The sequence below is a fragment of the Bubalus kerabau genome, chromosome 5, assembly GCF_029407905.1.
Source record: "Bubalus kerabau isolate K-KA32 ecotype Philippines breed swamp buffalo chromosome 5, PCC_UOA_SB_1v2, whole genome shotgun sequence".
Taxonomy (NCBI): Eukaryota; Metazoa; Chordata; class Mammalia; order Artiodactyla; family Bovidae; genus Bubalus; species Bubalus kerabau.
This window is the reverse complement of record NC_073628.1, coordinates 82,337,662-82,352,970: the sequence shown is the minus strand read 5'-3', so window position 1 is coordinate 82,352,970 and position 15,309 is coordinate 82,337,662. Positions and strand designations below refer to the sequence as shown.

At 39.0% G+C, this 15,309-nt stretch overlaps 1 protein-coding gene across 1 annotated transcript in view; it reads right to left on the bottom strand.

Annotated features, from left to right (window-relative positions):
- Positions 1 to 15,309, bottom strand: part of DNAH14 (dynein axonemal heavy chain 14) — a 440,851-nt gene that overhangs the window by 88,210 nt on the left and 337,332 nt on the right. The window contains exons 64-66 of the mRNA XM_055583763.1: positions 8,351 to 8,482; positions 7,892 to 7,987; positions 1,568 to 1,708 (exon numbers count right to left, since the gene is read on the bottom strand). Of these exons, the coding sequence (XP_055439738.1) occupies positions 1,568 to 1,708; positions 7,892 to 7,987; positions 8,351 to 8,482 (369 nt within the window). The remainder of the gene's footprint in view (positions 1 to 1,567; positions 1,709 to 7,891; positions 7,988 to 8,350; positions 8,483 to 15,309) is intronic.

Below are 15,309 nucleotides of genomic sequence, written 5' to 3'. Positions count from 1 at the left end.
TGAATATTCATTGGAAGGTATGATGCTAAAGCTGAAACTCCAATACTTTGGCCACCTGATGAGAAGAGCTAACTCATTTGAAAAGACCCTGATGCTGGGAAAAATTGAGGGCAGGAGGAGAAGGGGATGACAGGGGATGAGAAGGTTGGATGGCATCACCGACTCAATGGACATGAGTTTGGGTAAACTCCGGGAGTTGGTGATGGACAGGGAGGCTTGGTGTGCTGTGGTTCATGGGGTCACAAAGAGTTGGATACGACTGAGTGACTTAACTGAACTGATAATGTATTATTAATGGTGTTCAATGATGGTAATAATGACCAGCACTTTTGAATATTTACTTATCTGACTGACATTTAAAAAAAAAATCTCATGAGAGGCTTTCAATATTCTGTTCAGTAAAAGCCCATTGACTTTATTTTAAGATCAAGACATTAAAGCTTAGAAAACTTAAGCAAGTTCACAAAGCTTCTGAAGAATGCAGCTAGGATCTGAACCCATATTCTTTGGCTATATACCCTCCTTCTACAACTGTGTATGCGCTTGACTGATCAAGAATAAAAGCATGTTGAGCAAGAACCACATCATCTGGAAACTTAAGGTCTGAGATAAGCTGTTCTACTTCCTCTCAACATATTCTTGATTCACAAGGATATCAGTAATCTTCCTCTGTGATCTCTCTCTGGTTGGTCTCATTTCATAACCTCTTTCTCCCTGCCACGTAGCAGTCTTCTGTGATATATATTTATCTAAACAAACTAAATTAAAATTATCTTGAGAATTTTGTAAGATTCTTTGAGATAGCTGCGTAATGACTTAAACCAAGACTCTAGTCAGCTGACTAAGGATTCAAGTATAGAGAAAGCAGATGAATTAGAAGAGAAATAAAAAGATGAGATAAAAGAGGTCAGAAGACTGACAAAACAAAACAAAAAAATGTTCTTTTCCGGTCTAAAGACATACCCTTCATTTCAGCCCTACCCATGTTTCTACATTAAGCTGGGGTTATTTCTCTGCTAGAAAGGAAAACTCATGCCATACTCATAGGCAGATTTATTATTTTGGGCCTCATCAGACAAAGCGTGCTGATGTTTTAGAAACAACTTTTTGATCATTTTACTCTGTTACCCCTGTTTGAAGACTATTTAATCAAGATTCTTTTATTTTTATCTCAGTAGAATTGCCTGTGTATGTGCTCAGTTGTGTCCGACTTTGTGACCCTGTAGACTGTAGCCTGCTAGGTTCCTCTGTCAATGGGATTTTTTCAGACAAGAACACTGGAGTGTGTTGCCATTTCCTTCTCCAGGGGATCTTCCCAACCCAGGGATTGAACCTGGGTCTCTTGTGTCCCCTGTGCTTGCAGGTGAATTCTTTACTCGTGTGCCACCTGGTATGCTTTACTCCCATGCCACCTGCCTTTATGGAACTGTCTACTGATCTTAAAAGGGAAACTGATAGTAAAATAGTTTTAAGCAGTATGATATGGCCTTCGGTGAAAGCAGCATCTGGGGTTTGTGAAGTCTAGTAGAAATTAATGAAGGAGATATAAAACCAAAGAAAGTCCTGCCTTCTCATCTTCCAAGGCAGTTAGTAAGATAGATGCACACTGTAAGCGCTTGGTGGCCAGTTTTCTTCGATGGGCTAATAGTTCTTTTTCAGCAACAATCTCTTTGTAGGCTTCTTGCAAAGACTGAAGATGTTCTTCAACCTGAAAGACAATTAATTCAGTATTGAGACAAATTCTTACTCTCATTTTGCCTTAAGAGTTTATCTGTCATTTATGCAAATATGGTGTGTAACCATTTCATTTCACATCCTGGAAAGATAGATATATTATCAATGAAAATGTACATTGCGATAATTAAATGAATGATTACTTGATACTGAACTTTTAAAAAAACTTCCATCTTCCTTGATAAGCTTTCTTACAATTTTGGTATCTGAAGATTCATTTCTGATTTATTTTTCACAGAAAACTTTGTATCATATTCTAGTTTCCTTCTTTTAAGGAACCGATTGAACATTTTTCATCCCAGATATTCTGATCACTAGAAACTAATGAGTTTTTGAAGTTGGACTGGTGCGATGAAGCAACTATTAAATTATCCCTAGGCTGTAAGTAGGGGCTTCCTGGATGGCCAAGATGGTAAAGAATCCGCCTGCAATGCAGGAGACCTGGGTTCGATCCCTGGGTTGAGAAGATCCCTTGGAGGAGGGCATGGCAACTCACTCCAGTATTCTTGCCTGGAGAATCCCACGGACAGAGGAGCCTAGAGGGCTACAGTCCATGGGGTCACAAAGAGTTGGACATGACTGAGCGACTACGCACAGGCTGTTAAGTAGAAAACATATTTTCATGATTAGTTGATGAAACTGTTTTCTTAAATTACCACTTATCTTGATAATCCTTGCTCAAAAACATTTGGTGAATTCTTATAGAAAAGATTGCCTAAGGAGAGAGTCCAGTGTTTTGACCCTGCCAACAAAAACACCCACAACCTAATCCCAATCTTCCTTCCCAATTTCATCTCCTTTTCAATATTACAGTACAGCCAGATTGGCTTATTCCATATTTTCTAAACATTTCCTAAATTTTCTTGCCTCTGGGATTTGTCTCGTATTCTTCCCTTATGCCTGGACTCCTCCCTTAAATGGATGTAAATCCTAGGCATTCTTTAAAATTCTTATCAACTTCCAGCTGTCATAAAGTCTTAGCTTGATAAGTCCACACGGATCTATACTGGTTACAAAAATCATTTTTTGAAGGAATTATACATTGCCGGATATTATCTCCTGGGCTATGGTCTTATAGTCTTATTATTCTTTTCTCATGTCCTCAAAATCTCTGAAGACAGGGTTTAGCATGAAGACTTGAATATGATATGTACATGTAATTGTATATACAAAATTGTGCCTACTGAATACAGTTAGTGATCTGTAATTTCTCCTCTGATTTCTAAGATGTTATCCTTGTGAAAATACCTAATTTTCACAAAAATATACACATTAGTGACTTTTGGCATGGTTATTCTAATGATTTATTACTTAGTCCTATTACACCCATAATAATTATTCAGTTGTTTGCTCTTTCATATATTATGTTGGTTTCTTTTCTTGCTTATACTTTCTGTTTAGATTACTCAGAAAACTCTTTCTTTGTTACTTATGATCTAGTGAGTTATTTAAATATTAAAGTGTAGGGCTTATCAATTCAACTAAACACATGAAATTTCTATTATATGACAGACAGTCACTGTGCGCCTCCAAGGTAACACATTTAGTGAAATATAAATTTCAATATATAGTGAAATATAATTAAACTAAGGTTCTGGTATTATTTATTTTCCCCAAAGTTTCAGAGATTTTTCAGAATTTTTTTTAATACTAGGACCCAGGTGAACAAAGAAACCTGTTTATAAAATGGGAGACAGTACATGGTTGAGTAAGTAGAAAATCTCAACAAAGAGTTTAAAACTAATGGAGTTAACTATTACACTCAATTTTAAAATATTAAGTGTATAATAGTGAAGTAAGCCAGAAAGAAAAACACCAATACAGTATACTAACGCATATATATGGAATTTAGAAAGATGGTAACAATAACCCCGTGTACGAGACAGCAAAAGAGACACTGATGTATAGAACAGTCTTATGGACTCTGTGGGAGAGCGAGAGGGTGGGATCATTTGGGAGAATGGCATTGAAACATGTAAAAAATCATGTATGAAACGAGTTGCCAGTCCAGGTTCGATGCACGATACTGGATGCTTGGGGCTGGTGCTCTGGGACGGCCCAGAGGGATGGTATGGGGAGGGAGGAGGGAGGAGGGTTCAGGATGGGGAACACATGTATACCTGTGGCGGATTCATTTTGATATTTGGCAAAACTAATACAATTATGTAAAGTTTAAAAATAAAATAAAAAAAAATAAAATAAAATATTAAGTGTAGAAATGGGGCTTCCCAGGTGGTACTAGTGGTAAAGAATCCATCTGCCAGTGCAGGAGACGGGAGACTCAGGTTCAATCCCTGGGTTGGGAATATCCCCCCAGAGTGGGAAGTGGCAATCACTCCAGTATTCTTGCCTGGAGAATCCCATGGCCAGAGGAGCCTGGTGGTGTACAGTCCATGGGGCCACAAAGAGTCAGACACAACTAAGCAACTGAGCACACAAATGTAAAAATATACATTTAAAATATACTTGTTTGCATTCAATGAGTTAAAATATTAGAAACTTCTTATGAAGCCTGTAGACCTGGAAGGGAATGTGGTGTATTAGCGAATAAAATTCTGAAAAGAATTTGCAGTTTATCTTATACAATGCAATAATAATAAAAACAAATGAGCAATACTGTAAACAAACACTTGTTGGATAGATGAGTGAAAATACTAAGACACACACACAAAAAAAAGGACATCAGGAAAATTGAGTAAATATCCAAATTGAAAATACCAAGCATCAAAAATAAGCACAATAAAACTACATAGCAATATAAAATAAATTCAGTTCAAATTTGTTGTTAATTTCCTTAAAAAATGTCCAATACTTTTTATATCTCTTAAGCTTGCAAGAATATCTATGGGACCAGGTAGGTAATATAAATACTTTAAGTGAATTGAGGGGTTTATGATAGCCATGTAAGAATGCTAGCTTAGGCTGTCAGATTTCCTGAATTTTCAAGAGAACGTAGATTTTAAATGAAATTTTCAGATTTTAAAATGTTAGTAACTACATCAAAATGTAGGGAAAGACTTACATAGTCCAAATAAAGATGTCAGTGGCTGTCTCTGAAGTATATTGCCTTACCCATTCTCAAAAGGTATGTGAGCTATGTAGGGGAGAGGGATTAATGATCTCAATTCTAGTTTTAGTTTTCATTGTGATACTCTTATTTAAAATTGAGACATCCAAGGAATGCGCTTGTGCTTAGTCGCTAAGTCGTATCTGACTTCTTTGCAACCCCATGGACGGTAGCCCATCAGGCTCTTCTTTTTTTTTTTTTTTTAAATTTTATTTTATTTTTAAACTTTACATAACTGTATTAGATTTGCCAAATATCAAAATGAATCCGCCACAGGTTTACATGTGTTCCCCATCCTGAACCCTCCTCCCTCCTCCCTCCCCATTCCATCCCTCTGGGTCGTCCCAGCGCACCAGCCCCAAGCATCCAGTATCGTGCATCGGACCTGGACTGGCAACTCATTTCATACATGATATTTTACATGTTTCAATGCCATTCTCCCAAATCTTCCCACCCTCTCCCTCTCCCACAGAGTCCATAAGACTGTTCTATACATCAGTGTCTCTTTTGCTGTCTCGTACCCATCAGGCTCTTCTGTCCATGGGATTTTTTCAGGCAAGAATACTCAACTGTGTTGCCGTTTCCTTCTCCAGGGATCTTCCCCACCCAGGGATCAGACCCATGTCTCTTAACTCTCCTGCACTGGTGGGCAGATTCTTTACCACTGAGCCACCTGGGAAGCCCATTAAAATAATAACCATGATTTTACACAGCAACAAAGTAATTAATAGAAACAGGCTAAACAGTTTTTAAAAAAACATAGATTGATATTAAGTCTTCAGTAAACTGAAGTTATAAAGATGTCCTGGGATAAATGGTAAATTAATATATTAGTGATATAACACTAGCTAACATTACTGAGTGTGTTATTATGTGTCAGGCACTAAGACCTGTAGGTTAGTATTTATGTGTGTGTGTGCTCAGTTGCTCAGTTGTGTCCAAATCTTTGTGATGCCATGGACTGTAGCCCACCAGGCTCTGCTGTCCATGGGATTTTCCAGGCAAGAATACTGGAGTGGGTTGCCATTTCCTACTCCAGGGGATCTTCCTAACTCAAAGGTCCAGCCAGCATCTCTTGCATTGGCAGGTGGATTCTTTACTACTGTACCACCTGGGGGAACAAGGAGAGATAAGAAGGCCTTATTAAATGAACAACGAAAACAAAGAGAGGAAAACAACAGAATGGGCAAAACTAGAGATCTCATTAAAAAAATTAGAACTATCAAGGGAATATTTCATGCATGGATGAGCAAGATAAAGGACAGAAATGATAAGTACCTAACAGAAGCAGAAGAGATTAAGAAGAGGTGGCAAAAATACACAGAACTATACAAAAAAGGTCTTAATGATCCAGATAAACATGATGGTGTGGTCACTCACCTAGAGTTGGACATCCTGGAGTGTGAGGTCAAATGGGCTTTAGGAAGCATTACTACAAACAAAGCTAGTGGAGGTGATGGAATTCCAGCTGAACTATTTCAAATCCTAAAAGATGATAGTGTTAAAGCACTTCACTCAATGTGCCAGCAAATTTGGAAAATTCAGCAGCGGTCACAGGACTGAAAAAGGTCAGTTTTCATTCCAATCCCAAAGAAGGGCAATGCCAAAGAATGTTCAAACTACTGTACAACTGTGCTCATTTCACATGCTAAAAAGGTTATGCTCAAAATCCTTTAAGCTAGGGCTCAACAATGCATGAATCAAGAACTTTCAGATGTATAGCCTGGGTCTAGAAAAGGCAGAGGAACCAGAGATCAAATTGCCAACATCCATTGGATCATGGAGAAAGCAAAGGAATTTCAGAAAAATATGTACTTCTGCTTCACTGACAATGCTAAAGCCTTTGATTGTGTGGATCACAACAAATGGTGGAAAATTCTTAGAGATGGGAGTATTAGACCACCTTATCTGTCTCCTGAGAAACTTGTATGCAGGCCAAGAAGCAACAGTTAGAACCAGACAAAGAACAACTGACTGGTTCAAAATTGGGAAAGGAGTACTACAAGGCTGTATATTGTCACCCTGCTTATTTAACTTATATTCAGAACACATAATGTGAAACGCTGGGCTGGATGAGTCACAAGCTGGAATTAAGATTGCTGGGAGAAGTATCAACAACCTCAGATATGCTAATGATAACACTCTAATGGCAAGAAAGTGAAGAGAAACTAAAGAGCTTCTTGACAAGGATGAAAGAGGAGAGTGAAAAAGCTGGCTTAAAACTCAACATTCAAAAAACTAAGATTGTTCAACTGGTCCCATCACTTCATGGCAAATAGAAGAGGACAAAGTGGAAAAAGTGACAGATTTTATTTTCTTGGGCTCCAAAATCACTGTGGACATTGACTGCAGCCATGAAATTAAAAGACACTTTGCTCTTTGGAAGGTAAGTATGACAAACTTTACTTGACAAAGCTTATTAAAAAGCAGAGATTTCACTTTGCTGACAAAGGTCTGTATAGTCAATACTATGGTTTTTTCTAGAAGTCATGTACAGATGTGATAGTTGGACCATAAAGAAGGCCGAGTGCCAAAGAATTGATGCTTTGGAATTGTAGCGCTAGAGAAGTCTCTTGAGAGTCCCTTGGACTGCAAGGAGATCAAACCAGTCCATCCTAAAGAAAATAAACCTTGAATATTCATTGGAAGGACTGATGCTGAAGCTGAAGCTCCAATACTTTGCCTACTTGATGTGAAGAGCTGACTCACTGGAAAAGACCCTGATTCTGGGGAAGATAGAAGGCAAAAGGAGAAGGAGGTGGCAGAGAATGAGATGGTTAGATAGCATCAACAACTCAGTGGATATGAATTTGAGCAAACTCTGGGAGACAGTGAAAGACAGGAGGCTGTCATGTTGCAGTCCATGGGGTAGCAAAGAATCAGACACAGCTTAGTGACTAAACAACACCACCACCTGGAAAGCCCTATAGTATTTATATTATTTAATTAATCACAATTAATCTTTTCACTACCTGTATTATCTTTATTTTACATTAAACTGATAAAGTCATTGAGATAATGACTCTTTCCTGATGTTTTTGTCTAGTTTATAAAGACTTTGAGAGTGTAACAAGTAAAGAAATTTCTTACCAGCTGTAAACCTCTTTGTTTCTCATCCAACCTTTGTTGTGCTATTTTTAGGACATTTTGAGCTTCAGCCACTTGGATTTGTTTAGGGCCCACCAGCTTAAACAGAATGTCACAAAATTTAAGTGCTTAAATTCAAGTTCACTGTTAAAAATGCCACTTATAATTAAAAGACACTTACATATGTCAACTCTTAAGCTTTCTTAGAATTAGTGTACAAAGGGAAATAACTACTTTAATATGGAGAAACATTAAAACAAATAAAACAATAGCATAGTTGTCATAAATTCAAGAACATGACAGGAGAATTTGATGTCTAAGAGTTAACATAATACGGTTGTGAAAGTGTTTTTCATTAAGCATTCTTTGAATTAAGAAGTTCATTTGAGCATTAAATTCTTTTCTGGGACAATGACGTATCACTTGCAAATTGTTATAGGTGTTTAAGAGGGAAAAGCATACCTTCTGTGTTTCATGGTAGTTATTCAAAGCTATAACCCACTGGCACACAGAGCAACAAGCAACAGAAACAAGAGCAATCTTGTTTGGGTTGAAATCAGGTAAGACTAAAATCTTCTTCAGTTTTATGAAAGCCTAGAGAGAACAGTTCATGTATTACATGAGAAATATTATTGATCTGAAGTTTTCCCCAATCTACACTAGAAATAAATTTTGTTTCAATAAAAATACTCAACTATTCTTCAAAAACAGAATGTAAGACATGCCTGGATACAAACTGGCTCTAGTATCACTAGATTCTTTTTTAAAGAAGAGGGGAAAAGCCTCTACTGTTGCTGTTATTGTTAGAGTAGCTATATTATAGTGTTTTGTTTTTTTTTTAAAGAACTCCATTTTCAAATGAAAATAAAACAAGTTATCTTTCTCTAGTTTTGTGGAATGTGGTGCATAAGGAGGTCTGAAGTCTTCTTGTGTACCTTATGTGTGGTCACCTGGAAACCCACCCTCAATTTCTGTTCCATAAGAAGCACTCAGCAGGGCACAGTCCTGTACAAAGGTCTGTCTGGTCAGTGATGGTGGTATGGCCTGGCACATGCTGGGGCTCACTGAGGACGTTGTTCTATAGCTTAGCTGTGTCACATGTCTATGGATTCACCTCATCTAAATGGTACAACCTAGTTTAGAGTTAGCTATATAGTATTTCTCCTATACTTTGGGGAGAAATAATCAGAAGGAAATCTTTCTCAGACTGATACTCCTTGTCCCATCCTTTCTAACCAGGCATTTCCTTTCTTGCCTGGAAGAACGGGACAATTTTGCTGAATAATTCAGATGGAATGTGGTCCATTCTTAATGACTACTTGTGTTCTTATTATCATTTAAAATGCTGTTAGGCTTTTGATCTCATTTCTTTAGATATTACTTTTTGAGGTTGAAAGATCTATTTAAGCATAACCATACGGAATCATTTTTGCTAAGAATGCTTCAGAGAGTGAAGAGTTGTTGCATTAATTCATGAGTGGTATGGGTAGCAACACATATTCTGCTAAAAAAATTCACCTTGTTCAGGTACTACTCTATACTTCCTAATAGCACAGATTATTATTTTAACTAATTGTGTTGTTAGCTATTTAATGTCTGTTTTCCCTGTTACAATGAAAGCTTCATAACATCAATAAGTTGGTCTTATAAACTATTATAATGTCTCACAATGTCTCTTACATGGAAAATAACCCATAAATATTTATTGAATTAATTAATGAGTATTCACCCCTTCAGCTGTGACGGTACCATTCATATGTATATAAACCTTTCAATTTGTCCCTGAACTTAGTTCTCAGCTTGGCTCCTATGTAATGTCCCTGTTCAGATAGTATTCCAGCATCTACACATCCAAAGCTATTTCTATATTATTAGGTAATATTGTTGCAGCAGCAATCACCAAGAAGTACCAAAATCTGTATTAGTTTCCTGTGGCCATTGTAACAAATTACCACAAACTGGGTGACTTAAAACAACAGCAATTTATTCTCTCACAGTTCTGGAGACTAGAAATTTGAAATCAAGGTGTATGTAGATCGAGTAGTTCTCTGGGTAAGGACTCTACATGGGCTCCCACTCTCCTGGTGCCCTGAACTCCACTGCTTGCTCAGGACTTTGGTCCTTCTCTCATCCTTCTTGCAGTCCTACAGTAAATCTACATTCTTCAGAATTAAATCTGCTCTGGTGAAACCCTTTACTAGGTGTCTAGACTACCTTATTAAAATTTTTTTCTGTGCTCTAATCTAACCCTCATCTTCTCACATATAAATCAGTATTTGTAAAGTACTCAGAACAGTGTTTGTTTTATATGAACATTTGTTACTTGAATGAAAAAAAAATCTCAGAGATCTGGTTCAAGGTAGTGACATAGGAGGATTCTGAACTCCCTCCCTCTCATGGCCACACTGAATCTACAGCTACACACGCATGCATGCTAAGTTGCTTCAGTCACTTCAGTCATTTCTGACTCTGGGCGACCCTATGGACTGTAGCCTGACAGGTTCCTCTGTACATGGAATTCTCTAGGCAAAAATACTGGAGTGGGTTGCCATGCCCTCCTCCAGGAGATCTTCCCGATCTAGGGATCAAACCCCTGTCTCTTACGTCTCCTGCACTGGCATGTGGGTTCTTTACCACTAGCGCCCCCTACACACAGGGAGCAATAATATCTGGAAGAAAGCCAAAAACTACCTGAGTGACTCCTATACTTGGATGAAAGAGATAAGACCCCACACTGTAACAGGTAGGAGAGGCTGAGGCACAACCTTGCCATGGTGTAGTGTCTCACAGTTGGCAGGGAACTCACAACCCTGAGCTTCTCCCTGAGAACTGAAGGGTGTGAAACCCACATCTGACAACCCAACTTCAGGACCTGCACCTGAGAAAAAAATTCCACAATACATATAGCTTTAAAAGTCAACAGGGTTGTATCCACAAGACTCAAAAGGTTATAGCAATCTGAGAAACATCCCTTAAAAGGTCCATGGGGACTCACCCATTCCAGGACCCAACACAGAGGACTGACTGAAAGTGCCAAGGTTTTCAGTGAAAGAGGCTATTTGCTTATATCAAAACTTCAGTCTGAGGGGTAGGCTTCTCAATTTAACACATCTCTTGGAATGACAAAAAGAAGAACAAATGAAGCACAAAGGTTGATAGAAGGAAGGAAAGATCAGTGCAGAAATGGTTACTAAAAAATGGACAGAAAAAAACTCAATAGGATTAAAAGTGTTTTTCTTAAAAAACTTGAAAAATCTGTAGCTAGACTCACTACGAAAAAGGATAAAGAACATGCAAATCAGTAAAATCAAAAATGAAAATTGAGATGTTGCAACTGATACTATAGAAATATAAAAAATCATAACAGACCACTGTGAAAAATCATATACCAGCAAACTGGACAACCTAAAAGAAATGGATAAATTCCTAGAAATATTCAACCTATCAAGACTGAATCATGAAGAATCAGGAAATCTGAACAGACTGCTTACTAGTAAAAAGATTGAAGTGAAAGTGAAAGTCATTCAGTCATGTCTGACTCTGCGACCCCATGGACTGCAGCCTGCCAGGCTCCTCTGTCCCTGGAATTCTCCAGGTCAGAATACTGGAGTGGGTTGCCCTCCTCCAGGGGGACCTTCCCAAACCAGACATTGAACCAAGGTCTCTCACATGGCAAGTGGATTCTTTACCATCTCAGCCACCATCAATAAATAAAAACCTCCAAACAAGCAAAAGTCTGGCACCAGTTGGCTTCACTGGTGAATTCTACCAAACATATACAGAGGAGTTGATACCAATTCTTCTCAAATTCTTCCAAAAGACAGAAGAAGAGGGAACACTTTCAAACTCATTTTTGTTTTTTTTAATCAGGCTAGCATTACCCTGATACTAAAACCAGACAGGATACTACAAGAAAAGAAAATTATCTCTAATGAACATAGACACAAAAATACACAAAAATATAAGCAAATTGAATTCAACAATATATTAAAAGGATCATAAACCATAATCAAGCAGGGTTTACTCCAGGGATTGATTTAAGGATGCTTCAGCATCCACGAATCAATCAATATGGTACACCATATTAACAAAATGAAGGGTAAAAATCATGTGATCATCTCAATGGATGCAGAAGAAGCATTTGACAAAATTCAATTTTGATTTATAAGACAGATGCTCAACAAATTGGCTTTAGAAGGAATATAGCTCAACATAATAAAGGTCATATGTGACAAAGCCATAGCTAACATCATATCAATGAGGAAGAACTGAAATTTGTTTTTATAAGATGAGAAACAAGATAAGGATGCTCATTCTTGCCACTTTTATTCAACACAGTGTTGGCAGTTCTAGCCATAGCGAGTAGGCAAAAAAAAAAAAAGGCAACTAAATTGAAAAAGAAGACATAAAACTGTCACTATTTCCAGATGACATAATATTAAATGTAGAATACCTAAAGCTTCTACCAAAAAAGTGTTAGAACTAACAAATTCCATAAAGTTGCAGTAGATAAAACTAGTATGTAAAAATCAGTTGCATTTCTATACACAAACAAACTCTCATAAAGAGAAATTTAGATTTTCTAATGTAGAAAATCCCATTTACAACTGCATCAAAAAGAATAAAATATCTAAAAATATATTTAACTAAAGAAGTGAAATATCTGATACTGAAAACTAAAGACATTGATGAAGGAAATTAAAGAAGACACAATAAATGGAGAGATCATTTGTGCTTATAGATCGAAAAAATTAATATTGTTAAAATGCTCTTTGCTACCCAAAGCAATCTACAGATTCAAAACAATACTTACCAAAATTCCAATGGCATTTTTCACAGAAATAGAATAAACAATCCTAAAATTTGTATGGAACCATAAAAGACCCTGAATAGACAAAGGAACCTTGAGAAAAAACAAAGAAGGAGGCATCTTGATTTCTGTTTTCCACCTATATTACAGAACTGTGGTAAACAAAACAATGTTGTATTGGCATAAAAACAGACACATAGATCAAGGAAATGGCAACTCACTCCAGTACTCTTGCCTGGAGAATCCCAGGGAAGGGGGAGCCTGGTGGGCTGCCCTCTATGGGGTCGCGCAGAGTCGGACACGACTGAGCGACTTCACTTTCACTTATCACTTTCATGCATTGGAGAAGGAAATGGCAACCCACTCCAGTGTTCTTGCCTGGAGAATCCCAGGGACGGGGGAGCCTGGTGGGCTGCCGTCTATGGGGTCGCACAGAGTCGGACACGACTGAAGTGACTTAGCAGCAGCAGATCAATGGAATGGAGTAGAGAGCCCAGAAATGAGCACAAGTGTATATGGTCTATTTATTTAAATAAAGGAGCCAAAAATATACAATAGGTGAAAGGACAGTGTCTGTAATAAGTGGTGTTGGGAAAACTGAACAGCTGCACGCAAAAGAATGAAACTGAACCACTATCTTACACCATACAGAAATTAACTCAAAATTAATTAAAGACTTGAACAGGAGACCCAAAATCATAAAACTCCTGGAAGAAAACAGGCTGTAAGCCACTTGACATTGATCTTGGTGATTTTGGATTTGACATCAAAAGCAAGGCAATAATAGCAAAAATAAGTAAGTGTGATGGGCAGAGGAGCCTGGTGGGCTACAGTCCATGCGGTCTCGAAGAGTCAGACACGACTGAGCGACTTCACTTTCACTTTTCACTTTCATGCACTGGAGAAGGAAATGGCAACCCACTCCAGTGTTCTTGCCTGGAGAATCCCAGGGACGGGGGAGCCTGGCAGGCTGCCGTCTATGGGGTCGCACAGAGTCGGACACGACTGAAGCGACTTAGCAGCAGCAGCAGCAGCAGCAAGTAAGTGTGATTACCTCAAATTAGAAAGTTGCACAGCAAAGGAAACCATCAATGAAAAGAAAAAGCAATCTAGAAAATGGGAGAAAATATTTGCAAACCATATATACAATAAAAGGTTAACATTCAAAATAAATGGGGCTTCCCACGTGGTGCAGTGGTAAAGAATCCGCCTGCCTGGAATCACCATCTGGAGGCCTGGCCGTGAGATGGCAACACTGCCTTCCATGAAGGAAGAAGCAGAAGAGGCCTGGTGGCACCGCGTAGGGTGTGGGGCCCGTCCTGCCTGCCGCGCGCTCTCCGCGTGTGTCCTGTTCTGGGACTCGCCCGAGCCCCGGGTGTGGACCCTGGCGGAGGGGCTGGGAGTGGTCCCCCTTAGCTCTGCACTTCCTAGTTTGGACCATTTCACACCCGAGGCTGCTGTTGCTTTCCAGGCATTTGGCTGGTGCCCCAAGTTTTCCTGTGCAGCCGCAGACCAGGAGCCACGGACTGAGCTCGGCCCCAGGGGCGCCGGGCCTCCTTCCTTCCTTCACTGCCAGCTCTAACCTCGGCGCCCGGCGTCGGCTCCTTGCCTCAGCGGGACCTCCCTCTCTCATTTCCCACGAAGCTTCTGGTTTTCCCTGGGACCAGTGTGGACCATGATCCACAGAACTCGTCTGCTGGCCTGGGGGCCAGAGCTTTTCCATTTATGTTCAAAAAGCAGTGACTCCTTTAACATCTGCTCTCAGAAAGTCGGGGGCTTCCTGGTGGCTCAGACAGTAAAGCTTCTGCGTACAATGCCGGAGATCCGGGTTCAATCCCTGAGGAGAAGGAAATGGAAACCCACTCCAGTACTCTAGTACTCTTGCCTGGAAAAATTTCATGGACTGAGGAGCCTGGTAGGCTACAGTACATGGGGAAGCAAGGAGTTGGACACGACTGAGCGACTTCACTCACTCACTCAGGTGTGATCCCTGAGAAAATCCTCTGGCGTAGGAAATGGCAACTTACTCCAGTATTCTTGCCTGGAAAACTCCATAGACAGAGGAGCCTGGTGGGCTCCAGTCCATAGACTTGCAGAGTCGGACATGATTGAACGACTAAGTAGGGGCACACACTCACACGTATCCCAAATAAATAATTCATCTAATCCAACAGCAAAAACACCAATCTGATTTTAAAATGGGCAAAGGATCTGAATCCATGTTTTCCCAAAGAAGATATACAGATAGATAACAGGTATATGCAAAGGTGTTTAACATCATTAATAATCAGGGAAATACAACTACAATGAGCTATCACTGTTAAAATGGTTATTATCAAAACCACAAATAACTGTGGGTGAGAAGGCGGAATACTTGTGCACTGTTAGTAGAATGTAAACTGATGAATCACTGTAGAAAACAGTGAGCGGTCTCTTCAACGATTAAAATAGAAGTGTAAGATCTAGCAAGTTAACTTCTGGGTATTTATCTGAAGGAAACAAAAACACTAACTCAGAAAGATATATTCAACCTCATTTTAACTGCAGCATTATTTACAATAGCTGAGACATGGAAGGAGCTGAAGGGTCCATTAATGGATGAATGCATAAA